At 42.8% G+C, this 23,671-nt stretch overlaps 5 protein-coding genes across 6 annotated transcripts; 4 read left to right on the forward strand and 1 right to left on the reverse strand.

Annotated features, from left to right (window-relative positions):
* Positions 1-2,302: 2,302 nt before the first annotated feature.
* Positions 2,303-3,704, reverse strand: LOC120818159 (uncharacterized). Its single transcript, XM_040175012.2, has 5 exons — positions 3,632-3,704; positions 3,498-3,553; positions 3,117-3,422; positions 2,448-3,034; positions 2,303-2,361 (listed from the first exon to the last, which is right to left on the reverse strand). Exons 1-5 carry the CDS (start codon positions 3,667-3,669, stop codon positions 2,329-2,331), a joined length of 1,020 nt encoding a protein of 339 aa, XP_040030946.2. The 5' UTR covers positions 3,670-3,704; the 3' UTR covers positions 2,303-2,328.
* A 139-nt stretch (positions 3,705-3,843) lies between these two features.
* Positions 3,844-5,261, forward strand: LOC120818505 (uncharacterized). The gene is made up of 5 exons (XM_040175633.2): positions 3,844-3,916; positions 3,995-4,050; positions 4,126-4,428; positions 4,512-5,113; positions 5,198-5,261. Exons 1-5 carry the CDS (start codon positions 3,879-3,881, stop codon positions 5,207-5,209), a joined length of 1,011 nt encoding a protein of 336 aa, XP_040031567.2. The 5' UTR covers positions 3,844-3,878; the 3' UTR covers positions 5,210-5,261.
* A 3,057-nt stretch (positions 5,262-8,318) lies between these two features.
* LOC120818504 (uncharacterized) lies at positions 8,319-10,349 on the forward strand. Its single transcript, XM_040175632.2, has 5 exons — positions 8,319-9,008; positions 9,090-9,145; positions 9,224-9,535; positions 9,603-10,204; positions 10,291-10,349. Exons 1-5 carry the CDS (start codon positions 8,971-8,973, stop codon positions 10,321-10,323), a joined length of 1,041 nt encoding a protein of 346 aa, XP_040031566.2. The 5' UTR covers positions 8,319-8,970; the 3' UTR covers positions 10,324-10,349.
* Positions 10,350-13,217: 2,868 nt separating this feature from the next.
* Positions 13,218-17,003, forward strand: smtnl1 (smoothelin-like 1). Its single transcript, XM_078101173.1, has 5 exons — positions 13,218-13,607; positions 14,737-15,575; positions 15,665-15,779; positions 15,896-16,047; positions 16,349-17,003. The coding sequence occupies exons 1-5, from the start codon at positions 13,518-13,520 to the stop codon at positions 16,686-16,688; spliced, it is 1,536 nt and encodes a 511-aa protein (XP_077957299.1). The 5' UTR covers positions 13,218-13,517; the 3' UTR covers positions 16,689-17,003.
* Positions 17,004-17,290: 287 nt separating this feature from the next.
* LOC120817241 (uncharacterized) lies at positions 17,291-23,413 on the forward strand. 2 transcript variants are annotated; one of them, XM_040173228.2, is made up of 7 exons: positions 17,291-17,744; positions 18,685-18,834; positions 18,936-19,067; positions 19,719-19,742; positions 20,776-20,876; positions 20,971-21,046; positions 21,463-23,413. In XM_040173228.2, the coding sequence occupies exons 1-7, from the start codon at positions 17,450-17,452 to the stop codon at positions 22,200-22,202; spliced, it is 1,518 nt and encodes a 505-aa protein (XP_040029162.2). In that variant the 5' UTR covers positions 17,291-17,449; the 3' UTR covers positions 22,203-23,413. The 2 variants fall into 2 exon arrangements, with proteins under 2 accessions (XP_040029162.2, XP_040029163.2); XM_040173229.2 differs by lacking the exons at positions 18,685-18,834; positions 18,936-19,067; positions 19,719-19,742.
* Positions 23,414-23,671: the final 258 nt, after the last annotated feature.

A 23,671-nucleotide genomic window follows, 5' to 3' on the forward strand; every position in this document is an offset into this window, starting at 1 on the left:
CAAACACCTCCTCGTGAGTACCAACAGGGAGACTACACATAACTCAGTCACAGTTCATTTAAAGGATGACGCAGCTCATGATGCATGTTGTACGGTGACGTTCGCTGGTCTGTTGATTGTAAATGTCTGAATGAGAAATTAAATTGAAGCCTCACATTTTCATTTTATACACTGGCAGCAGAATGTAGTGCATTATCAGTGTCTGCAGTAATACTGTAGGTGGTTGCTGCTCTCACTGAGCTGCATCCCACGTCTACAGTCCCGCAATCAGCTGTAGTGAAAGATGAACAGAAGTTCACGAAGAGCCTCCGATGTTTTTCCAGTCCATAGCCGTCTGACTTACGTGACGTCATGCCCTCCCACGATGGCGGTCCACTTCGACAGATTGTTTGTCCCATACCTTCATCCGGAGGGGAGGACACAGATGCAGCGGCCGCTGCAGTGACGGAGGATGGAGGCAGTGAAAGAGTACAGTGTGCAGAGAGCGGAGAAGTACCGCTCCTTGCTCTGCAGGTCCAAGTGCGCCTTAGTTTCCTCCGCTGCGTCACAAGTAATATTCAGTGTGACTAATGTCAGTCTTTTTTGTGGCAGAGCCATTGTTCAAGTTTTTTTTCTTCAAAGTACAAAGTTATTCAAGCAGTACAAAAGTTATTGTTATGCAGTTTAGTGTTATGCACCATGGCCAATTAATATCTTTTGATACTATTCCATTAAAATAAAATCATGTGCTACCACTACAGCAGGGAGAAATAGTTTTAAACTTTACTACAGCCGTACTTACAGAATGTTATGATTATGTACAATTCTGTGTTTTCCTACATTATCAATTGCTTATGTCATGTTGATCAAAATGTATTATAATGGGTCCCTGTTGAAGTCTTACCTCCCACAACATTTAGGCATTAGTTCATCACAGAAGTCTATACATGCAAAATGGTTGAACAAGTTGTCATGTCAAGCAGATTTCTATACATTTCCATTAGATGTTTTTTCTAAATCTGTCCTAAATTGGTAAATTGCTCCCAGGTGAATCTTGACTTCACATCTTGACGAAGGGGCATCTCATGAACCATCAACGGGCAAGTTTACTCTATACATAGCTGAAGCACAACACAATGTTACAATGTCTGACAATGGACGGACCGGGAATTGGACGTGGTCAACTGCCAAAGAGGAAGAGTTGGGAGGCAAAACACAAGAGGCAGAGTTAAGAGGCCAAGGACATACGAGTGTTGCGGATGAGATAACAGCCAACCTTTTGCACACATTGGGCCAAATAGAGTCTTGTCACCTTTTTACACTCCAAAGGGATCTCATGCCTGAACAAGAGCGGTCAGATTGGAGAGGACTTGCCAAAGTACGTGATAGTTTGGGACAATGTTGGTTTCCATCGCGGCAACGGTGAGCGACCCACAACAGGATGCTGATGGAGTTACTCATCCTACTCCCCATTACTTAACCCTGTTGAGGAATTTCTCAGCATTGAGATGGAAAGTGATCGCCAGAAATGACACATGGATGGACCTGCTGGCCACCATGGATGGACCCTGTGATGACATTACAGCAGAGGCTGGATGAGACTGTCTAAAAGATTCTTTCCAATCTGCATCGCAAAAGATATTCGTTGTGATGTGGATGAAAATTTGTGGCACGACAAGGTGTAGGAAGACTGCACTGTAATTCCTACAACACAGGATATACAGCTTTCCCAAAGGAGATTGTTCCATGTTCACTGGTTTTTGGCATTACAATACTGAAAGGAAAAGACTACACAGTGTTAACACATTACAGTACAAACCGTAAAAGTGGGAAAGTGAATCTTGTCCAGTCTCTTGCAATCTCCCAGACACCAAGGTGTAACTTACAATGCCATCATTTACACCAGAGCAAAACCACTAGAGTACAAGGTTTGGCAGACAACACAACTAAGCAATTTGACAGTTTGATCCGTACACAATGACTCATTCGGATGGCACTGACAGATTTCACTTTGAGATGAACTGAGAGCAAGAGCTTTTGCAGGCAATCGTGGTGTTCTGAGATTTGTACGAATTTTGAAAAATGCACGTCCTTTTGCAAATGTCAAAGAGTAGTCAAGAAATGTACCAAAGCAACTGAGAAATGCTGTATAACACAAACTGGATGCAGTTTATACAGATTACCAATGCTACAGCTGTAAACATTTTCCAGTAAATTCTATAAAATTAATCCATGTTCAGGTGTATGAATCTTCATCTCCAAATAAACCTGTCATGCATAATTTTGGCACATCAAAAAAAAAAATATAAGGAAAGCAGTCAAGTTGACATCTTAAAACTTTTATTGCATTCAAAAGGCTTTGTACACTGAAGGCATCCCCACCTATAGGAAACAGGAAAGGTGGGATAAGAAACATTACTACCAGTTCAGTCATAATTTTATAAGCAAACAAAATTCTTTCAACATACCTTAACTTGGTTGCGGCCACCAGCTTGGCCACTAACCGGCCTGAAGCCTCTGTGGGAAGAATCAGGTTTGGCCTTTGCACCAACTTGCCTGTAACCAGCCATCCGAGGATTGGGACCCTTGATGCTCTGGGGGGATTGAAAGTCAGCGACTGGCGCCATCGGCTGCTCACGACCGGGTCTCTCATACTGAATGTCTTCGTAGTAGTCCCTCCCCTGATTATAGCTGCTGCTGGTATGACTGAAGGTGCCTGGAGGATACTGGCCAGTCAGGAACATGTAGTCGTAGTAAGGGGAAGGAAAGAAGTCAAATCCTAAACCGATGTTGGTGTTCGGCTGAAGTGGTCCTGCAAAACCTTGTCCAGCAGACGCTGGACCAAAGAAGGGTGGTGGAGGCCGACTGCCGCGTTGCTCAGTCTCCATCTCGTTGTTGCCATAGTCAAAGCTTCTATCAAACTGGGAGAGCTCTCCCGCTTTGTACGGTGATTCAGTTGGTGGACTCACTTCCTCAGGGAAACTGGAAGCAACGTCACGGATACCAGACACTCCCACACCTCCAGAGTTAGGATTGGGAGGAGCCATGTGGATTCCTGAGAACAGACGTGGACGCATATCACACTTAAGACAGTGGGAAAGCAAAGCCAGAGCCACAGAAGAGCATCAGCTACTTACTTTCAGGACCAGGTTGAAAAGCAGATCCTGGTTGTGCAGAGCTGAAAGGAAGTTGCCTGACTGAAGGGTCCCTGAAGCCTGAGGAGATGGGCCCAGAAGAAGAACTGAGGCCAACAGATGGTGCTGGTCCTCTTTGAGCAGTAGGATAAGAGATGCCGGGCCCCACGTGTGGTTGAGTTGGATTACGTTGCATGATGACCCCTTTGGGAACTTTGGGCCAAACTACAGACTGATCTCCCTGGTTTGCATTTACAGCAGGAGCAGCTTGTGAGTAACTGCTGACATGGGAAGAGCTGGGATTTGAGCCTGAATACAAGAAGACACAATTAAAGTCACAAGTGGATGAAACTGAAACAAGACTCACTGGAGTAGATGCTTTACCTTGGTTATAAGGAAAGCAGCAAATGTCCACAAACAACAGAGCAAAGAGGGAAGCCCTGAAAACATCAGAAAAAATAAACTAAGATCAAGTGTTTCTCAGTAACCTGTCATGTTAAAGAGACCCAGCTACTTACCCAGCAACAAACTGAGCTGTCAACATGTTGGTGAACATTGCATGAAAAGCTGTTAAATGTGGAGGGTTATAAGAGTTACCTGAGATTTGAACCGACCAATTAGAGGTCAAGGAGTTGGCGCAGGAGTTAACAATCTACTGAGCGTCGTTAGCAGCAGCTGTCGGTTGTTAACTCCTTGACCTCTAATTGGTCGGTTCAAATCTCAGGTAACTCTTATAACCCTCCACATTTAACAGCTTTTCATGCAATGTTCACCAACATGTTGACAGCTCAGTTTGTTGCTGGGTAAGTAGCTGGGTCTCTTTAACATGACAGGTTACTGAGAAACACTTTGTCTTAGTTTGTTTTTTCTGATGTTTTCAGGGCTTCCCTCTTTGCTCTGTTGTTTGTGGACATTTGCTGCTTTCCTTATAACCAAGGTAAAGCATCTACTCCAGTGAGTCTTGTTTCAGTTTAATCCACTTGTGACTTTAATTGTGTCTTCTTGTATTCAGGCTCAAATCCCAGCTCTTCCCATGTCAGCAGTTACTCACAAGCTGCTCCTGCTGTAAATGCAAACCAGGGAGATCAGTCTGTAGTTTGGCCCAAAGTTCCCAAAGGGGTCATCATGCAACGTAATCCAACTCAACCACACGTGGGGCCCGGCATCTCTTATCCTACTGCTCAAAGAGGACCAGCACCATCTGTTGGCCTCAGTTCTTCTGGGCCCATCTCCTCAGGCTTCAGGGACCCTTCAGTCAGGCAACTTCCTTTCAGCTCTGCACAACCAGGAGCTGCTTTTCAACCTGGTCCTGAAAGTAAGTATCTGATGCTCATTCTGTGGCTCTGGCTTTGCTTTTCCACTGTCTTAAGTGTTTAATGCGTCCACGTCTGTTCTCAGGAATCCACATGGCTCCTCCCAATCCTAACTCTGGAGGTGTGGCAATGTCGTCTGGCATCCGTGACGTTGCTTCCAGTTTCCCTGAGGCAGTGAGTCCACCTCAGCCACCAACTGAATCACAGTACAAAGCGGGAGAGCTCTCCCAGTTTGATAGAAGCTTTGACTATGGCAACAACGAGATGGAGACTGAGCAACGCGGCAGTCGGCCTCCACCACCCTTCTTTGGTCCAGCGTCTGCTGGACAAGGTTTTGCAGGACCACTTCAGCCAAACACCAACATTGGTTTAGGATTTGACTTCTTTCCTTCCCCTTACTACGACTACATGTTCCTGACTGGCCAGTATCCTCCAGGCACCTTCAGTCATACCAGCAGCAGCTATAATCAGGGGAGGGACTACTACGAAGACATTCAGTATGAGAGACCCGGTCGTGAGCAGCCGATGGCGCCAGTCGCTGACTTTCAATCCCCCCAGAGCATCAAGGGTCCCAATCCTCTGATGGCTGGTTACAGACTGGTTGGTGGAAAGGCCAAACCTGATTCTTCCCACAGAGGCTTCAGGATGCCAGTTGGTAGCCAAGCTGGTGGCCGCAACCAAGTTAAGGCAAGTTGTTTTTAGTGTATTTAAATGGTGCTTATGTTGTGTATGGTACACTAGTACTAACGTGGTTCTTTGTTCAACTTTCAGGTTGCATACTAAGTGAGTTGTGGTGTGAACAAAGTTCTGATTCTAATAAAAGTTCTCCAACACATGCTGTATTTTGAAACTCTTTGATTGTGCCTATGTGTGAAATTGATCCTTAAAAGTTGCTTAAGAGCGGGGGGGGGGGGGGGATTAATGAGATCCATTGCTTCTAAACCAGCTCTGGAGTGAAATATGTAGGCTTTTAGTCGTCCAGGTCATCCAGTTTGAATGACTCAACTTCATGAAACAAGTAAAAGGCACGGGATTTTCTAGTTCCTCAGCTAAGGTTGTGAAATATCTTGGATTACAGAAGTTGTGCATTGTGGAGGATAACTAACTTCCTCAACCTGTGTCCCTAAGGCTTTTTTTTTTTTTTTTTACGGCAATAATTTCCTTTATACACTTCTATATAATTTTCAGTTGTAGCCTATTTAATTGACTGCCCCAGGTTAAGTCACTTAACTGGTATTTTAAGGATGTGCAACTAACCTTCAAGTAAAATATTTAGATCTGAAATTTGATTACAAAGTATTTGAACTATCTAGCTTTCTCAAAAGACCATTTACTAGAAAAATGTTGAGACCTATTGGTAAATTTGTAAACCGTTCCAGCCAAATCTCCAGAGGATGACTAGGTTGTAATGTTAAAGTCTTAGTGTGAATAATCAACTTTGAATGCTGAGCTCCTGATAGAACATTACATTTAGCTCCTTGCATTAGAGCTGCCAGGTGAAACAAGTGTTCAAATAAGCCTGGATTGTAATCTATGCAAGGATCTAGATTGAAACCATAAAGATTATTTTCAAACTGTCCAGATACTCGTGAGTATTTGATACCTTGAATAGATGTCTTGTATTAATGTAAAAACTACCTATTCCACAGATCCCTGTGCTCCCCGATCAACTGATTTAATTTATTGATGTCAAATGTAGTTTTATAATTCTCAAACTGGGTGACGTGCAACGTAAAATCTTAAAATTCTGCTTGGCTAATGCCGTAAAACGTACCATATTTATGGGTATTCATAATTGAATTAAGTTTCACGTTAATATTAGACCAGCTACCAGCAACAACGCTACTCTTCGTTGCATGCGCCTCTGACCTGCTTTGACAAGTGGTTAGATTGGTGTGGCCATACAGTTCTATTTCAACCAGTCCTGCACCGACAAGCTTTTACAAACCTGGAATAGCCCCTCATATGTCAGACACACAAAAGAAATGAGAACTATCCCACCCTGTTGACGTGATCCTGTCCTGCGCCTTTAAATGAATTACATTTTCATACAAAAAGAATGGGACTCGTATTACACGTTAAAAGCACTTAGTGGAAACATCTCTAAATTCCACAAAGACAGCCATGAGTTCAAAACATCTTCCCAAATAAGTTGGACGTCAGCCTGAACTCAAACGTAGGATAACCAAAAGATTGTGACTTAGAGATACTGAAAGACCATACAGCTTCGGTTTTTAACAGAAGGAATCTGAAATGTGCAGAAATAGCATCCCCGTTCGACAGCATTTAAGGGAGGCAGCTGTTGTAACTTGTGGCTTCCCAGGAAATTCTTGCAATTGTATTTTCTTATCATTTACCTTCTGAGAAGATAATACGTTAGTTATGAGCAGATGTATGTCTGAACATTCATACAATTTTCAAATCAGTCATAAACAAGACAATAATTCAAGATACCTGACTGTTAAAACATCTGTCACGAATTCCCATTTAAATATAGCATATTTTACATAAACCTAAAGTCATACAATTTAGTGCAGTATTGTCTGTTAAAGAGTTGGTTCAAGATGAACTTCAGATATTACAGTGTCAATACGGTTGAACACAGATTCAAATATTGTCTCCACTAACTAAACTTGAACTTATAAAAATCAAATTGATTTTGACAATTGTTTGCAGTACAATAGGTTTTGTAACCCGTAATTTTTGGTCACACTCGAAAAAAAAGAAGTCACTTGTTTCTTATTTTGCCCCCTCCTCTCTGGATATAATTTTGCATTTGTTTGTAAAACTGTTGGAGCTCTGTAAGTGACGCTGCTTGGGCCAGTTTGAAGGAATGTACCAGTTAAATCCACCGGCAGACGAATGCTGACAAGGTTTGAACCACATCTGGAATGACAACCATATTGATGTTTTAAAACTCAAAGAAACACATTTCATCCCCAGAAGACTACTAAACCATTGTCAACAAGAGCCAGTTTGTTATCATTTAGATTGGAGGATGAGGTATAAACCTTTGTTGTTTTAAGATTTAGACGTAAACTCAAAAATTTCGTTTGTATTATTTTAACTTAGATTTATGTTTTTTTTCAGTTTCATTTAAATTTGTCTTACTGTAAAGTACTTGAAACTGTGTTTTTGAAATTGTTGAATAGTTAAGTTTGTCATTTCGCAAGTGAGAAATGTAAGAAACGGCTTCTCAAACGTGTCCAGTGTGGCCTGTAATCCTTTTCCACATCTCCACTTTTTAAACTGCTGCTTTACACTGAAGCCAAAGAAATGACCTCCACATGAATGCAAACAGCGCGAGTACACACAATTCAGCTAAAATTAATTTAAAGCCTGGCCAAGCTCTCATACGGCAATTACTGTATGTGCTGGGACATAGTAAATAGTATGACAGTATGGGTAATAAAAGAACAGAGAGTCTGCTTGTATTGCATTTCCTCACTGAATGCTTCCTCCGAATACCCCTTCATTCCATGAGCTACGGAAAACACAAAATTAAATAATCCTAATTTATTAATATATCTACTTATTTTGAATGTTCTTACAATGTATTTTACATACCCAAAGAAACTAAAATAACCCAAGACAAATAGTTTTTTTTTCAGAGTAGATGTTTTCAAAAGCTGCAGCCGCACAACGTTAACGTCAATGCAATATTTTCCCCACAGCATACAGAGACAGCTGCAATGTTCAATGTTCAAGAAACGTCCATGTATTTGGGTCGCAGGGAGTAGGAACCGGCTATCCGCAACCCGCCGTCACAGGATTGGTATCCTTAAAGCTCTGGAAGGATTTAAAGTGACTGGCTCCATCTGCTGCTCACCACCGGGTCTCACGTGATGATGTTTCTCACATGATGAGCGTCTTCCCAGTAGCCCCTCCCTTCGCTGAGCCTGATTCTGGCCAGTCAGGCACATGGCGTTGTTGTGAACGTAGGAATAGGAGTAAAGAGGACAATCTTCCACCGACGTTTAAGTCCAGCTGAGGTTGTCTCGCAAAACCAAGTTTAGCAACTTTACTTGAGTGTACGTAATCATGATGCAGGACAACGGAGACGTTTTCATATATAGATATTTACAAGAGTAAATATCTATATATCCATATATAGATATTTACAAGAGTAAATATCTATTTACAAGAGTAAATATCTATATATCCATATATAGATATTTACAAGAGTTGCCAGAGTTAGAAACTGCCCAAGTTGGTGCCAACCTCAAAGAATTTTTCTCCATCCAAAAAGACTGTATTAAAAGCTAGTTTTATAAACAGAGTACACCATTTCCCTAGATGTCAACCATCTAACAACAAAGACATAGGGTCCAATGTGTCATGTTTCCTTACATCACACTGTCAATACTTAAATGGATCATGTTTTTTCTTTGAGAAGTCAATAGGGTTAGTAATTGCTGAGGTTGGATCCGTCTACTGAGCGTCATTGGCAGCAGCTGTCGGTTGTTAACTCCCTGAGCTCTGATTGGTCGATTCGGATCTCAGGTAACTCTTATAACCCTCCACATTTGACAGCTTGTCATGTAATGTCCAGCGACATGATGACTTCCCCGGTTGTCTCTGGGTAAGTAGCTGGGGTGCTGCAAGTTGACTTGTTACTGAGAAACATTTGTGATGTTTATTTTGTTTTTTCTGGTGTTTTCAGGCTTTCTATCTTTGCGCTGCTGATTGTGGACATTTGCTGCTTTCCTTATAACCAAGGTAAAGCATCATCCACTCCAGTGAGACTTGTTTCAGTTTAATCCACTTTTAGTGACTTTAATTGTATCTTGTATTCAGGCTCAAATCCCAGCGCTTCCCATGTCAGCAGTTACTCACAAGCTGCTCCTGCTGTAAATGCAAACCAGGGAGATCAGTCTGTAGTTTGGCCTCTCAAAGCGCCTTCTAAAGCTGTCATCATACGACATAATCCAACTCAACCACATGTGGGGCCCGGCATCTCTCAGCCTACTGCTCAAAGAGGACCGGCACCGTCCGTTGCCCTCAGTTCTTCTTCTGGGCCCATCTCCTCAGGCTTCAGGGACCCTTCAGTGAGGAAACTCCCCCTCAGCTCTGCACAACCAGGAGCTGCTTTTCAACCTGGTCCTGAAAGTAAGTATCTGATGCTGCTTTGCTTTCCCAGAGTCTTAAAGTGAGTTTTATGCGTCCCTGTTCTCAGGAATCCACATGGCTCCTCCCAATCCTAACTCTGGAGGTGTGGCAATGTCGTCTGGCATCCGTGACGTTGCTTCCAGTTTCCCTGAGGCAGTGAGTCCAATTCAGCCACCAACTGAATCACAGTACAAAGCGGGAGAGCTCTCCCAGTTTGATAGAAGCTTTGACTATGGCAACAACGAGATGGAGACTGAGCAACGCGGCAGTCGGCCTCCACCACCCTTCTTTGGTCCAGCGTCTGCTGGACAAGGTTTTGCAGGACCACTTCAGCCGAACACCAACATCGGTTTAGGATTTGACTTCTTTCCTTCCCCTTACTACGACTACATGTTCCTGACTGGCCAGTATCCTCCAGGCACCTTCAGTCATACCAGCAGCAGCTATAATCAGGGGAGGGACTACTACGAAGACATTCAGTATGAGAGACCCGGTCGTGAGCAGCCCATGGCGCCAGTTGCTGACTTTCAATCCCCCCAGAGCATCAAGGGTCCCAATCCTCGGATGGCTGGTTACAGACTGGTTGGTGGAAAGGCCAAACCTGATTCTTCCCACAGAGGCTACAGGATGCCAGTTGGTAGCCAAGCTGGTGGGCGCAACAAAGTTAAGGCAAGTTGAAAGTTTTTATTTGCTTATAAAATGAATTATAACTGAACTGGTCTTAATTCTTATCCCACCTTTCCTGTTTCCTATAGGTGGGGATGCCTTCAGTGTACAAAGCCTTTTGAATGCAATAAAAGTTTTAAGATGTCAACTTGACTGCTTTCCTTTTTTTTTTTTTTTTTTTTTTTACTAGTACTGATGTTGTTGTTTTTTTACTCGTGCGGTTAACTACGTGAACAAAGCTTTCTGACTAATAAAAAAAAAAGGTTCTCATGAGCAGTCTTAGTTAATCTTTTGGAACCCTATCAAGGTTTGACAGTTTTAAAATGGTAAATGTCTTAAGCTTTCACGTATAAGATTTGTGACTTTAAGGTCTTGACCATTATTGCTAAGCAGAACTTGTTTCAACTATAAAGCATTAATTCTGTGTTGCTTGAGATGGTGGCAGATCTTTGCTTCATATGAGCCGAGACTAACAACTTTCACTTTTTTTTTTCTGGTAATCTCTTAATTTGTTCGCCATATAAAACGAGAGTAGCTGGGACGTTGACTAGTTACTGAGAAACATTTGGTTATTTGAGTTTTTCAGGGTTTGTCTTTCCGCTGCTGATTGTGGACATTTGCTGCTTTCCTTTTATAACCAAGGTTAAGCATCATCTACTCCGGTGAGCCTTTCAATTTAATCTGCTTGTGACTTTAATTGGCGATTGAGTTCTAAATATTTAAAAATTAAAGTGCACCACCTAACAAGTGACACAAGTGACGTGGGCAGTGAGAAAGTGACTGGTGGAATGTCAGTCAGTGGGGGACCGGGCTCTGTTGATGAGCCCGACTGCTGACTGGAAGAAACTGTTCGTGTGGCGGGAGGTCTTAGTCCTGATGGACCTCAGCCTTCTGCCAGATGGAAGGGGCACAAACCGTTTTTGTCCGGGGTGAGAGGGGTCGGCTACGATCTTTTTAGCTCGCTTCAGAGACCTGGAAGCGAACAAGTCCTGCAGGGACGGCAGATTGCAGCCGATCACCCTCTCTGCAGAGCGGATGACACGCTGCAGCCTTCCCTTGTCCTTGGCCGTGGCTGCAGAGAACCAGACGGTGATGGAGGAGCAGAGGATGGACTCGATGATGGCTATGTAGAAGTGCACCATCAGTCTTTGGCAGGTTGAATTTCTTCAGCTGCCTCAGGAAGAACATCTTCTCCTGAGCCACTTAAGGTCCTGGGAGCCCAGGAAACGGAAGCAATCCACAATAGTGACGGGGTGATGCGGGGGCAGGTGGGGTCCCACCCTTACAGACGCAATAATACATTTAATTTGTAATGCACTTTATATTTAAGCAAATCCCAAAGTGCTACATGATAAAACAGGTAAGTGCCAACAATAAAAACCGTACAGCCACAACTAAATTTAACAATTTTCTTATCTGCCTATTTTCAATTAACTTTTTCATAATACATTCCACATCTAAAAATATTGGTACATTTTATTGGCAAACCACGTTAACCTTTTTAAAGACCTTTAGATTATATCGCATCTTGTGAAATGGTTGCAGGAAAATTTAAGAAATTTCTCAATGCTTTCTGGAATTTATTCTCCTATAGTAGTAAGCTGAGAATATTAAAGTTAATATTTAACTGAGGACATCTTTAGGTGTTCTCTACCTACACTTTCAATAGACTGTAGTGTTTAGAAGCGCAAAGGATAGAAGTTTCCTCAGACAAATAGCAGACTGCACGGCTCTGCAAAATTAGCTTTATCCATAACAATGTCACCTGCTAATCAGAATGCATCCTTTCAATGCGTTGTGCCATATAGGAAACGTGCTGAACCTGTGTAAAAGTGCAAAATGTGAATTTTGCATACAAATATGTTTGGACTGGTTCTTTGACACCGTGTTAAATCAGTGTGCGCAATGATTAATAATGATCATAAAAGATGTACATGTACCACGATTGAGCCTATTTTATTTTTGAAGTCCTTGTTTGAACTGCCTACAAGTTTCAAACTATAAATGTACTCATCAGGAGGCTGCTGCTAATGTGCATCCAGTTCAAAAAGTAGATCTTCACACAGAGTTCACACTAACGCATGAAGGGAGGCAAGTCAGCCTGTGCAACGCACGCATTCAGGTGAGTGAGGAGAACATGAGGGGCATGAGGCTCTTCACGCAAAGTAAAGACTATTTCACAATTCCTTAATTTACCACACTGCAGATTTAACTCCAGCTTTGAACACATGTCCAAACAAAAATTTTCTTTTCTGTTTAAATGTAAACTTGAACAGCCCCTTTTGTTTTGACAAAAGGGGCTGTTCCCCCTTATTTATGTTTGTACTTCAGAGACTGGACCATGAGTAGGAGGCAGTGGCACCGATACACAAGAAGGCCTTGATGTATTTATAGCCCCCAAGACATAGAAGAGAGAAGATAATGACAGATTGGGAATAAAGATAGACATTTATTTTTAAAAACACCTGTTTTGTGTTGAATGAATAGATACACTGCTCGAGAAGGGGGGGAAGTTGAAAAGTTGAGCTACTCTCGTTATACTGTATCTGGTTTATATGTATATGCCTCTTAAATGAATAGAAAGTATAGATTATGCGTTTAAAAAAATCAAAACAATTTCATTGGTCGGCCTTATTCCATATCATTCATGTGCACTTCTAAAGGGATGTTAGATGTTAACGCTTAGTCAAACGATGCACCAGTTACCCACTAATGGACGCAGATCCTCGCAACTGGCATCAATCACCGTGCACACGCCCTGTCCCAGGATTTATGAACAAAAAAGGATTTGTGTAAGTACAAATCAACAATATTAAGCGTGGAAAGGAAGTGGCTAATTGTGTGTGTGAGCATATGATACTGCATATGATACTGCATGCACGCACCCATGGGTGCTTTAAGTGTGTGTGTGTGTGTACAGTCACGGTTTCCGCAGCAGACGCAGCTGCCAGGCCTGCTGGACTTGCGCCTATGTCACCGGGACTCTATTTCAGGACCTTGCGTGGCTCGAAAGGTCAGATAAAGAGGCATAGGCATCTTCACAAAGCAGAGGGTGGGGGTGTCTGGTGAAGGGGGGTATCCACAAGCCACCACACACACACACACACAGATGTCACAAAGGTATCACACACACACAGGAGCTGTGCTGACAGAGAGGGGGAGACGGGGACAGTAGAGTAGTGGGAAGACTTTGAGCAGGTTTCTTGTAAAGAGGATTTACTTTTGACTGAGTCAGAACTTTTCGAGGAGGACAGACGTGATCGTTTAAGGAGTCTTTAGACATAAGTCTAAGAAGAGTCTGATTCAACCTTTGATCATGGAAGGAGAATTGACCAGTAAGGAGACATCCGAGTCTACAGAGACCACCGGCCTGATTGACACAAACAACAACAACAGCTACAACCAGGTATGTGTATTTTTTACGTATTCTACATTTCTAAGAATGAGCAGCGTCACAGTCCGTGCCAGGAAAATGCAGTAACTTTATTTGTGGCCATGGCAGGTGTTGCGTTTGGCGAGTTGAAGTGTCGTTGGCTGAACCTTGCTGTGCTACACCTGTTGTTACTCCTGGCTGCAAAGCGTAACACAAACAGAGTCACACAAGTTATGCAATGCAATGCACACGCAAACACACACCGTGGAGTTTCCTGTTCCCTGTGATGAGTCACCGGTCCAAGATCTGACCTGCTGGGACTGCTCTCGCATTTTAACCAGACTACACTGAAGATTTTGGTGATGTTTTCCAAACAGCATGTGTGACCCTCAACTGACTAATCGCACATTTTGTCGCTCAAATTGATGAACTCCACTCATGTCGGAAAAATCAAGTAAAGAAGGTTTTGTTCATTAAATAGTTGTTGATTTTAAAAGTCTTCCTTGGAATGAAGTTCACCTGTATTTTAGACAAAAACTACAACAAAGGTTCAACCTCTCAGCTGTGTACAAATAAGTGACATACTCAACAAGTCCCAGAGTGTAGCTTCAGGTCTCACGTTACATTAGGCTTTCTAGTTCGAGGAGCCTGTGAACCCCAAAGGAAAGGGTGGACTCTCATTTGAGAACATGTTAAATCAAATAAACGATCCTATCTATTGTGTTTCAGTCTGCTATTGGACCAATAACTTGGCCAAGGGAGAACAATCCCATTGGATATACCAAGCAGCAATATTCATCCACCATCAAAGGAAAAATAAAAAGATATTGTTTGCAGCTTTATTGGCGCATCCTGTGTAATAATCAAGTATCAGAGATAATTCACAAATATTTGCAAATATCTTTAAAAAAAAATTCAATCTGTATTTGATCATGACTTTTGTTAAAAGAGTTAAGTTTGCTCAGTTACAACATAAATTGTTTTCAGAGTTGTTTAACCATTTAACCTGGTATGGAATTCAGTCACGTTGTAAATGTAAAAATTGTGAATTGTACACAGAAATGGGTGTTTATGCACAACATGCATTGTAACCTCTAACTTTTAATCGGATAGTATCTCCAGATGTATTTGTAACTGAACGTGCTTGCCTCTATTCCTTCAGACTGAGGAGCCAGAGCTGGAGGAGAGTAATGACCCAGAGAGGGAGCATCCAGCAGGGGAGACAGCGGAGGGTCGGGGGCTGACAGAGGAGGGGGAGAAAGGGAAGGAGGATTCAGAACGAGAGCAGGGAGGAGAAGAGGAGGACAGTGCTGCAGATAAAGAAACGCCACAGACTACTGAGCAGGGAGGAGAAGAGGAGGACAGTGCTGCAGATAAAGAAACGCCACAGACTACTGAGCAGGGAGGAGAAGTGGAGGACAGTGTAACAGATAAAGAAACGCCACAGACTACTGAGCAGGGAGGAGAAGTGGAGGACAGTGTAACAGATAAAGAAAAGCCCAAAACTCCTCCATCGAAGCTTCCCGAGGGGGGCGCTGAAGAGGCGGGAAATTCCGAAGACAAAGTCGTCTCCACTGAGGTCGATGCGAAAGATCCTGACCTGACAGGCGGAGCCGAAGACGTGGAGGGAGAGGGGAAGGAAGGGAAGAAAGGTCGGCCGGTGGAAGGGGTCAAGAATAGCGAGGCTGAGAGCGATGGAGAGGAGATGATAAACAAAAACAAAGAGGAAAAGAAGAGCAATACAGTAGAAAAGGCAAAAGAAGCAGATATAGATGCGAGTAAAGAGGCAGAAAATGAGGCAGAGAAGGAAAAAAAGGTCAAGGAAGTGGACGTAGAAACAAAAGACAAAGCAAAGATTAAGGAGGTAGAAAAGCAAGGGAAGCCCAAAAGAAAGAGCGCTCCTCCCTCTTCTTCTCTCTCCCGACCAAGACCCTCAGCACGCTCCATCAGAGCTGCAGCTAAAAACGACATCATTGCCAAGTTCCAGCAAGGTGCACCACAGTAAGTGATTGCATACCAGCACCTCAGTGACCGCAAATGTAAAACAGGAAGGTTTCAGAAGAAATTGTGCAATATTGTGACATTTGTAGGACACCAACACCCCGCAACTTCAAAGTTCAGAGGTCATCTGCGGCTGCGGCGACGGGAGCTTCAATCAAACAGAAGATGCTTCAGTGGTGTCACAGTAAGACTCGCAACTACGAGGTGAGTTCAACACATTATCTCCATCAACGAATTTCAGGATTTGTCGCCACTTTGGGCTCCAATACGTCACGCGCGGGCCTCGCTTTGTTTACCTTCCTTACCTTTGACCTTTTTAGGGTGTCAACATAGAAAACTTCTCATCCTCCTGGTGTGACGGCTTGGCGTTCTGTGCTCTCATCCATCGCTTTTTCCCCGACGCTTTCGACTACAGCTCCCTGAATCCAAAGGAGAGGGAGAAAAACTTCACTCTGGCCTTCCAAACAGCAGAGTACGGAGAAGAATTTGTTTCTCACCTGAGATCTTTCTGTTTTGGATCACAACATTTACACGACAACAATACAACAAGACGGATGACGTTTATAATTTATTGTCATCCGGTTCGCACAACAATCAAAGAAAAGCAACATAAGCAACATGAGCAACATAACTTAAATGACAAACAAAATTCATAACAAAATGAATGATAACGTAGCTCAAAAACGATATGATAACATGCCATTCCAATTTTAAAATGTGACTATATGTGGATCTTTTGTTCCCCCCTCCCCCACGTCCCCCATGTCCATCAGGTCCCTGGCCGACTGCTGTCCTCTGCTGGAGGTGGAGGACATGATGTTGATGGGTAAACACCCGGACCCCATGTGTGTGTTCACATATGTCCAGTCCCTCTGCCACAGCCTCTGTAAAATAGAGAAAGAGAGGAAAGACAAAGAGACACAGGACAAAGACAGCAAACCCGCTGGAGTTGACGAGGGAGGGGAGAATGATAAGGGAGCGGCGTCACCGGAGAGAGATGAGTCTAGTGAGAACGGGATGATGGGGAGCCGAGAGGAGAGACGAGAAGATGTTGCAGAAGGTGGTGGCGAGCGAGCAAACGCACCAAGCGGCTGTGAGGTGGAGGAGTCCTGATTGAGACCTCGAAAGAAGACTGACTGCGAACAGAGAGACTGAAAAGACCAAAAGGGTGGTCGATGGTTGTGGTGATTCAATTAGTAAATCGTAGTTGGGTGTGGATTGACTGCTGAAAATGTAATATTAATTAGCTGTATTTCTTGAAAGTGCACTACGCTGTGTTTTTTCCTGTTTTCTTCGAGATCACAAAGCAGAAATGTTTAGTCTAATAATAAAATGATGGACTTGTGAATTAGAAAGCCAAAAACCTTTGTGTTGATGTGACGCTCAGACAATATGTATAGGAATAAATGACATAACAGTTGTAACGGATGATGTTTTCACAATTTGTGAAGTGACCAAAAATTACACTAAACTTAAGTAAATATAATGGATGGAAATCCATAGTGATTTTGAGCCAATAAAAAGTATAGATTTTTTCACTATATTTTATAATATATATATATAGATATATTTGTTGAATGTTGTTCAAGGGAGGATCTGAAAGACGTTTAAACGTGAGCAAAAGAAGCCATTTCGTGGAGTTTCACTTCATCATCTCAAGAAAACATCCCCCAAAACAGAGCGAATGAATCTGCCGCTGCTTTCGAGGGATTACGGTAAACCGCGTCACGCTTCCGGAGAAGCCATCGTGTTGACCCCTTTTTTGTTTGCTAACCCGACGGCTGTGTCGAGCCCCTTTTTCTTCTGCTTCCTCCTCCTCTTCCACTTCTTCGTCTTCCTCAACAACACGTTTCTCGGCCGCAGCGAGGCGAGCGATGTCTGCAGACATGCCGGCGGGGGGTCTGAACCTGGAGTCGCAGCTGCTGTCCGTAATGGACGTCCTGGTGAAAGCGGCGGTGGTGGAGATCAGTCAGCTGTTCTCGGAGGGATCGTCGTCTCTGCGCCTGCATCTCACGCAGAGCCTGAAGGAAAACGAGGCCCTGCGGATGAGGATGAAGGGGATGAGGAGTGAACTCTTCTCCCTGCGGCTGCAGACCAGGAACAACCGGCCGGCGAGCCGCTTCTCCCCGGTCAGAGGAAGCGCTCCCAAACCGCGGGCGAGGACGCAAGGTACCGAGTGATTCTACTCCAGAGCACCTCGCTCCGCTCCGCCTGCTCGAAATAAAGTTCCAAACTATTGGTTTTGATTCTAATTAAAATAAAAAATGCTTTGAGGGTCATTGTGATTGTCAACAAACGGCACATAAGTTGACAGCAAGGCCGAGGTACTCCTTGTGGCGCTGGCACGCAATGCCAGGTCCGTGGCAGGCGGCAGGATTGTGGCACCTTGGTGGCACCTGAGTGGCACCTGAGTGGCAGTCTTCTGTCTTTCGGCACCCGATAAAAAGCTGCCTCGCTGAGGGGGCGGGGCCACGTTTTCTCAGAACGGCCATTGTTGTTACGACAGGTTAGCTGCTGCAAATCAGTTTTATGATTTTAGTTGAATCCCCGGAGCCACCTGTTCTCTGTATGCATCCTCGGAGTTTCCACGGTTTCTCATAAATTTTATTTAAGTGAGAATATGCTGGTTTTGCAACAAAAAACCCCAAAATTGATGTGAAGTGTCTCTGATTTGTACAAGGCAAATGTTCAATGTTTTGCGTATGTATATATATTAATGCCTCAGGCTAATAACAAAGAAATGTCATTGAGGTGAACCACACTCCCACAAAAACAACATGCTCAATTAAATTACATGTTATGTAATGTTAAATGGCATGCGGGTCCATACAATTAATATAGTAAGATTGCAGTCTATGTTCACTCAAATGTCTTTATTAGTGATGCCACAGACATTATCTTTGGTCATAACCCCCCTTTCCCACAGGTAGGCTCATACACTGATCAATAGGCCAATCAATAACTTGTATTAAATAAAATAGTTCACACTTTGATTTCAGGCATATATTTTGTTCACTATTTTTGTCCAGAATGAAGCTGGGACCTATCTTTTATATTACATATTTTACCTTTCTTATTTGAAAAAATAATGACATATATTCTCTTACAGATTCACATCAGGTCTTCCATGATGTACAGTCTCTTCTTGAGTTTGTTGGTCCCAAGTGTAAATTTTGCACCTTGCAAGTAGAGGCTTCTGCAGGGCATCTGCATCAAAAACATCTAAGGGACGCTACTTATTTTCAAGATGGAGATAAAGGTACTTACACGTGGTTCAAGTGAAAATACTGTACGCTCCTGTTTTTTACAGCACTTTAAGCAAATATTCATGTCCTAATTTTATGCGTTCTTCTTCGACAGAGAAATTTGTATTGTCGTGCTATTGCCAGGACACCAATCAAAGCCATAGATGCCACAATCATTGTCCATTCTGCAACTACAGAGTGTTTTCCCGAACAGTGAGCTTCAGGACACACCTTCAACAACTTCACGGTACGTATACGTCATTCTCAAAGGTATTTACAAGGCCAACAACTAAGGGAAATACATGATGGTATTAATAGTGAATTTGTTTCACATGAAGACATTCAAATACTAAATTACAGCATTCAAATTCAAATTGTATATCCTAAACAAAATGTGTAAATATCATCTGTAAATACATTTGAAGCCTCTACGGGCACTAAAGAGTTGTATCACAATCACAATCAATTGAATCCACTTATAAAATACAAAACTTTACCTTTTAAGATATTAAATAAATAAATTGCATTCATCCAATCTGAAATGTTATGTAATCTTCATTGGAGTTTTTATTGAATAAAAATTATGTCTTAATTTTATTTTATTTTTTAAGCGTGAATATGTTGTAAATATATTGAAGATTATGCAACTAGAGCTACTCTGAAACCAATCATTCCATTCAGAAACACTTCCTGTGTTAAGAACACAAACTATACATTTAGGCAAGAAAACATATCTGTATTCATATCAGTAAGTAAAAATACTTTACCATGAATAATTCATTTTTCAAATTAGGGGAATCTGAGAAACCATTTTGTTAACTGGTTGCTTCAGATCCCATTGTTGCCAAGACCTGAAGTGGTGACGTATTGTGATGACTAATTCTTCTTTCATTTGCAGGTATCAAATCATACAAGAAAAGAGGTAATATTTTTCTTGTTTTTTAAAAATATATTTAAAGATATAACCTACAGCACCCATACTATCATCCATGCATCTATCCATCGATCCTTATTTCTATCGTTAACTCTCACACACTAACTTTCACTGCATTTTTGTATATAGTTCCAATAACAAAAAGATCCTAAGGCCTCCGTCCTAAAACTAATAGCGTTAATACAAGCCGACTTCTACTGTTCATTCAGTTGTAGCACCTTACAATACTTTGCCTAGATTTCTCTCAACTTCAGACTTCATTTATTTCAGAAATTTCTTGTTAATAAAATGCTATAAGAAATACATAAATAAAAGTTAAATGAAACATATTGTGTTCTGGAAATCCTTTCTTTTTTTTTTTTCTTTTAGAAAAAGCTGCAAAAAACGCTGGCACAGAAAAAGCAGCTGATGATCCCTTTTGTTCCAAAACCAGAAAAATTCATACTTAAATAAAATGAATGACAAACAAAAAAAGTACACCATTGTAACTCTTAAGGATGCATACAGAGGACTGATTCACAGCAGCTAACCGGTCATAACAACAATGGCCGCTCTCGGATGATGTGGCTCCGTCCCCTCCTCCCCTCAGCTTCTTGTCGGGTACTGTGCTGGTGTCTCTGTTGTGACGCCTGACTGAGTGTATACACGTCGACACCTGATTATTAAGATTAGACGTTTATAACTGGGGCAATATATCTGAAATAAGATGTTGGTAAAAGGAGTTTTAAGACTTTATTTTGATGTGTATATTTCTTGCTTCTTGATACGTTACAATCAGCGGAAAAATATTCCATTTGAATAGTGATGTATTGGAGCTGGTATTAAATAATCAATAAAAAAATAATAGTTATTGCAAAGGAATAATACTTTGTTATACAGGTAGCCTTTGGGAAAGTGCTCACCGTTTAACTATTAACATCTTAACATTGAGACCAGATGTAAAGCTCTTACTCTGTAAATCACAGAGAGATGAATGTTTGTACTCATCTTCTTGATTATTGGTCTTTTTTCCCCCCTTTAGTTTTCATTAAGCCGCCATTGTCTCCAAAGGGTGATGTGGAAGCAGCTGCTATCTCTCTACAATCAGACAACAATACCCCCTCCTCTGAAAATCAAGTGGAGGTAAAACACTTTGCAACTACTTCATAACTGAACGTCTTGTTAATATTTTATATTTATTTTCTTTTGCTCACACGTAAATACTTTCATTTGTTAGTGTGCAGATGTTGAGAGCCCAGATATCATCCTCATCAAAGATGAAGACGACATGGGAGGATGTGGGCCAGTTGTGGGTGAGTAGTCAACTCCCCTTTATCTATGGCAACACATACTTAGTATTGTTCATTGTTAGATTAGTATTTCAGGTGACGTGCATAATGATGAAAGAAGGAGAACATGTATGTAGACGCATTTGTCAGTTTGGATGTTTCAGGTAGATTCATTTCAACACAGTGGGCATTAGAACACGACAAGTGACTCATGACACGTCGCTGTGATAATTACAGCACCGGTGGATTCAGGACTTGAGGAAGAGTATTTTGGGGGGACGTCACTGTACCCATTATTTTCAGTCAGCACTACAACTGACTTTGCGGAGTATATTTAAAGCGTCTTGATGCTAATTCTGTCCATGCGTGTCCCTGTCTAAAAGTTCCATACACAAACTCTGATTCATGAAGTCATTTTGTGGTTTGCTTTTTTGTTTCAGGCCATAACGACTTCGGTGGTCTTTCTACAGGGACTGGGACGGCTGAGAACGAGGAGCTGAGAATCCTCAGTGTTCGCGGAGGAGGGGAGGAGCTCCTCCAGGACGAGAGCGACTCCCTCTTCACCGCCTCCGAACTCCAGGCTTTCACCTCCCTGTCCCCGGACCACGACGTCCCCCACGACAGCCTCATGGACTTCGCCACCGGCAGAGACCCGACGAGAGGGATGCCGGACCACAGGAACGGCCAACCGGAGCGGAATCAGTCCGCCCGGGTGGCTTCGACCATTATGAACCCTGCAGTGGAAGCAGAAGAAGACGACGGTCAAGCGGGGCAGCCGAGTCACGTCGGCCAGTTCGACCAGCAGCAGAACGCCTTCTCCCACGGCGTCCTCAAGTCCCTGGACTGCAGCTTCTGCGGCGAGCGCTTCCTCAGCCGCGAGGACCTGATCGCGCACAGGGCGAGTCACACGGGGGAGCCGGCCGCCCTCTGCACGTTTTGCGGCAAGTCGTTCGTCAACAAGACCACGCTGAGCATCCACATGCGCATTCACACCGGGGAGAAGCCGTACGCCTGCGCGCAGTGCGGGAAGCGCTTCACGCAGAACGGCAGCCTGAAGATCCACCTGCGAACGCACTCCGGGGAGAAGCCGTACACCTGCAGTCAGTGCGCCGCCAGCTTCAACAACCCCAGCAACCTGCGCCGGCACATGATCACACACAACCCGAACGGGGTGTTCTGACCGGGAAAGATATGAAGGTTTAACTTGGGTTTTTTTTTCTGTTCTTTTCAGCGCGTTAGCTTTACGAACACTTGTGTGCCACAGTGTGTATTTTGGGTAACGTGCGTTTCCTGTGAGTTTGTGTAGCTGTCAGGAGCCCGTCATGGGTCAGATGTGCGTGACTAATAGTCCACCAAAGGTATTTCTCTTGACCATTTGTCAGTAATATCCGTGGAGTGTTGAAGGAGCCTTGTCTCCGTGCAATATGAAGCTACTTTTCAAAGCAAGACAACCTGCAAAACTAAAAAGCCTTCATCGGTCCTCCTTTTTTCTAAAAAGCAGAAACGTGTATGCCTTATTCATCCTTAAAGGAATATATATATACAGTACCTTTGATTTAATTCTGATTAAAATACATGCTCAAAAACATGACCAACTCTGCATATGCAGCAGCTCAACGTGTGTGAATCACAGTCATTTTCATAAACGCTCACAGTTGGGACGTCTGACAGCATGAATGCATGTAATCCTCCATCCTTCCTTTGGTTACAGGAGGAAACCACTTGCACAACAATGTTAGCAATGTTGCTTCGCGTGCAGCACGTGAACATTTGAATACGTACATTGACATTAATCAATGCCTCACCCTTTGGTGCCAATGCTACAAGAATGCTAATGTTTTCAACACCGTTCACATGACATCGTTAACCCAGATACACTTGGCTTGATTTTGAACTTTTGTCTAGCAATCTGTATGTTAGAACCTTTTATTAGGCATTGAAAATGTTTTGCTCACGGTATGGCATGCTGCCTTTTAATTCATTTCATTCATCTGTGTGAGTATGTGTTTCAACTAAGAAGTAAACTAGCTCAGAGTTTGTAGCTGTTGTCTTTCTGTACTTCTCGTGTAGTTTCAGACTGATTGCAATAATCTATTTGGTGTCGATTTTGTTTGTGGCTTTGTAATCAAGATATGCAATGATTAATAATACATCTAGATCTTCTAATATAGCGTTCAGTACATGGCAAATCACCTCTAGGGCGCAGCATTGTTTGTGTTCCCAGTGATCAGTGTCTACAGGTCACTCATGCTGTGGGGGCACTTTTAAGGAAACTGAGGGAAATTCCTTGCATTGTTCCTATTTCCACCCTTCCCGCTGTCTTCTATCGGGATCCTGCTCGTTTGGCTTTGGTTTTCACGCAAAGGAGGTCAAATAAAAACTTTGATCAAACATTACTCTGTGGTTCTCAAATTGCAATTAATTATCGTGCAGGGATCAGAATGAAATTGCAGAGGGAGTTTAAGCGTCGGTCTGTTTACTGATCAAACACACGCGGTGGTCGCTGTAAGTGCTTTTATGTGCCGGACAGTTTCTTATCACGGTGGTGTGGAATGCCGTTGTACTTCCCCAAGAAATGCAGCTTCCTCTCGGGCCATTGTTCTTGGACAATCAATGAAATGACATCGGTGTGTGTGTGTGCGTGTGCGC

This window comes from Gasterosteus aculeatus, chromosome 4, assembly GCF_964276395.1.
Source record: "Gasterosteus aculeatus chromosome 4, fGasAcu3.hap1.1, whole genome shotgun sequence".
In the NCBI taxonomy this organism is placed as follows: domain Eukaryota; kingdom Metazoa; phylum Chordata; class Actinopteri; order Perciformes; family Gasterosteidae; genus Gasterosteus; species Gasterosteus aculeatus.

What these genes read in the sequence shown, in the direction of transcription:
- smtnl1 (XM_078101173.1), top strand. Translation starts at nt 13,518, where the DNA reads ATGGAAGGAGAATTGACCAGTAAGGAGACATCCGAGTCTACAGAGACC. An exon ending in TTCCAGCAAGGTGCACCACA is followed by an intron (nt 15,576 to 15,664) that starts GTAAGTGATTGC and finishes TGACATTTGTAG; the next exon opens with GACACCAACACCCCGCAACT. An exon ending in GTAAGACTCGCAACTACGAG is followed by an intron (nt 15,780 to 15,895) that starts GTGAGTTCAACA and finishes TGACCTTTTTAG; the next exon opens with GGTGTCAACATAGAAAACTT.
- LOC120818504 (XM_040175632.2), top strand. Translation starts at nt 8,971, where the DNA reads ATGTCCAGCGACATGATGACTTCCCCGGTTGTCTCTGG. An exon ending in TTTTCAACCTGGTCCTGAAA is followed by an intron (nt 9,536 to 9,602) that starts GTAAGTATCTGA and finishes CCCTGTTCTCAG; the next exon opens with GAATCCACATGGCTCCTCCC. An exon ending in GTGGGCGCAACAAAGTTAAG is followed by an intron (nt 10,205 to 10,290) that starts GCAAGTTGAAAG and finishes TGTTTCCTATAG; the next exon opens with GTGGGGATGCCTTCAGTGTA.
- LOC120817241 (XM_040173228.2), top strand. Translation starts at nt 17,450, where the DNA reads ATGTCTGCAGACATGCCGGCGGGGGGTCTGAACCTGGAGTCGCAGCTG. An exon ending in ACACCTTCAACAACTTCACG is followed by an intron (nt 19,068 to 19,718) that starts GTACGTATACGT and finishes TTTCATTTGCAG; the next exon opens with GTATCAAATCATACAAGAAA. An exon ending in CAAATCATACAAGAAAAGAG is followed by an intron (nt 19,743 to 20,775) that starts GTAATATTTTTC and finishes TCCCCCCTTTAG; the next exon opens with TTTTCATTAAGCCGCCATTG.
- LOC120818159 (XM_040175012.2), bottom strand. Translation starts at nt 3,669, where the DNA reads ATGTTCACCAACATGTTGACAGCTCAGTTTGTTGCTGG. An exon ending in CTGCTTTCCTTATAACCAAG is followed by an intron (nt 3,423 to 3,497) that starts GTAAAGCATCTA and finishes TCTTGTATTCAG; the next exon opens with GCTCAAATCCCAGCTCTTCC. An exon ending in TTTTCAACCTGGTCCTGAAA is followed by an intron (nt 3,035 to 3,116) that starts GTAAGTAGCTGA and finishes GTCTGTTCTCAG; the next exon opens with GAATCCACATGGCTCCTCCC.
- LOC120818505 (XM_040175633.2), top strand. Translation starts at nt 3,879, where the DNA reads ATGTTCACCAACATGTTGACAGCTCAGTTTGTTGCTGG. An exon ending in ACAGCTCAGTTTGTTGCTGG is followed by an intron (nt 3,917 to 3,994) that starts GTAAGTAGCTGG and finishes TGATGTTTTCAG; the next exon opens with GGCTTCCCTCTTTGCTCTGT. An exon ending in TTTTCAACCTGGTCCTGAAA is followed by an intron (nt 4,429 to 4,511) that starts GTAAGTATCTGA and finishes GTCTGTTCTCAG; the next exon opens with GAATCCACATGGCTCCTCCC.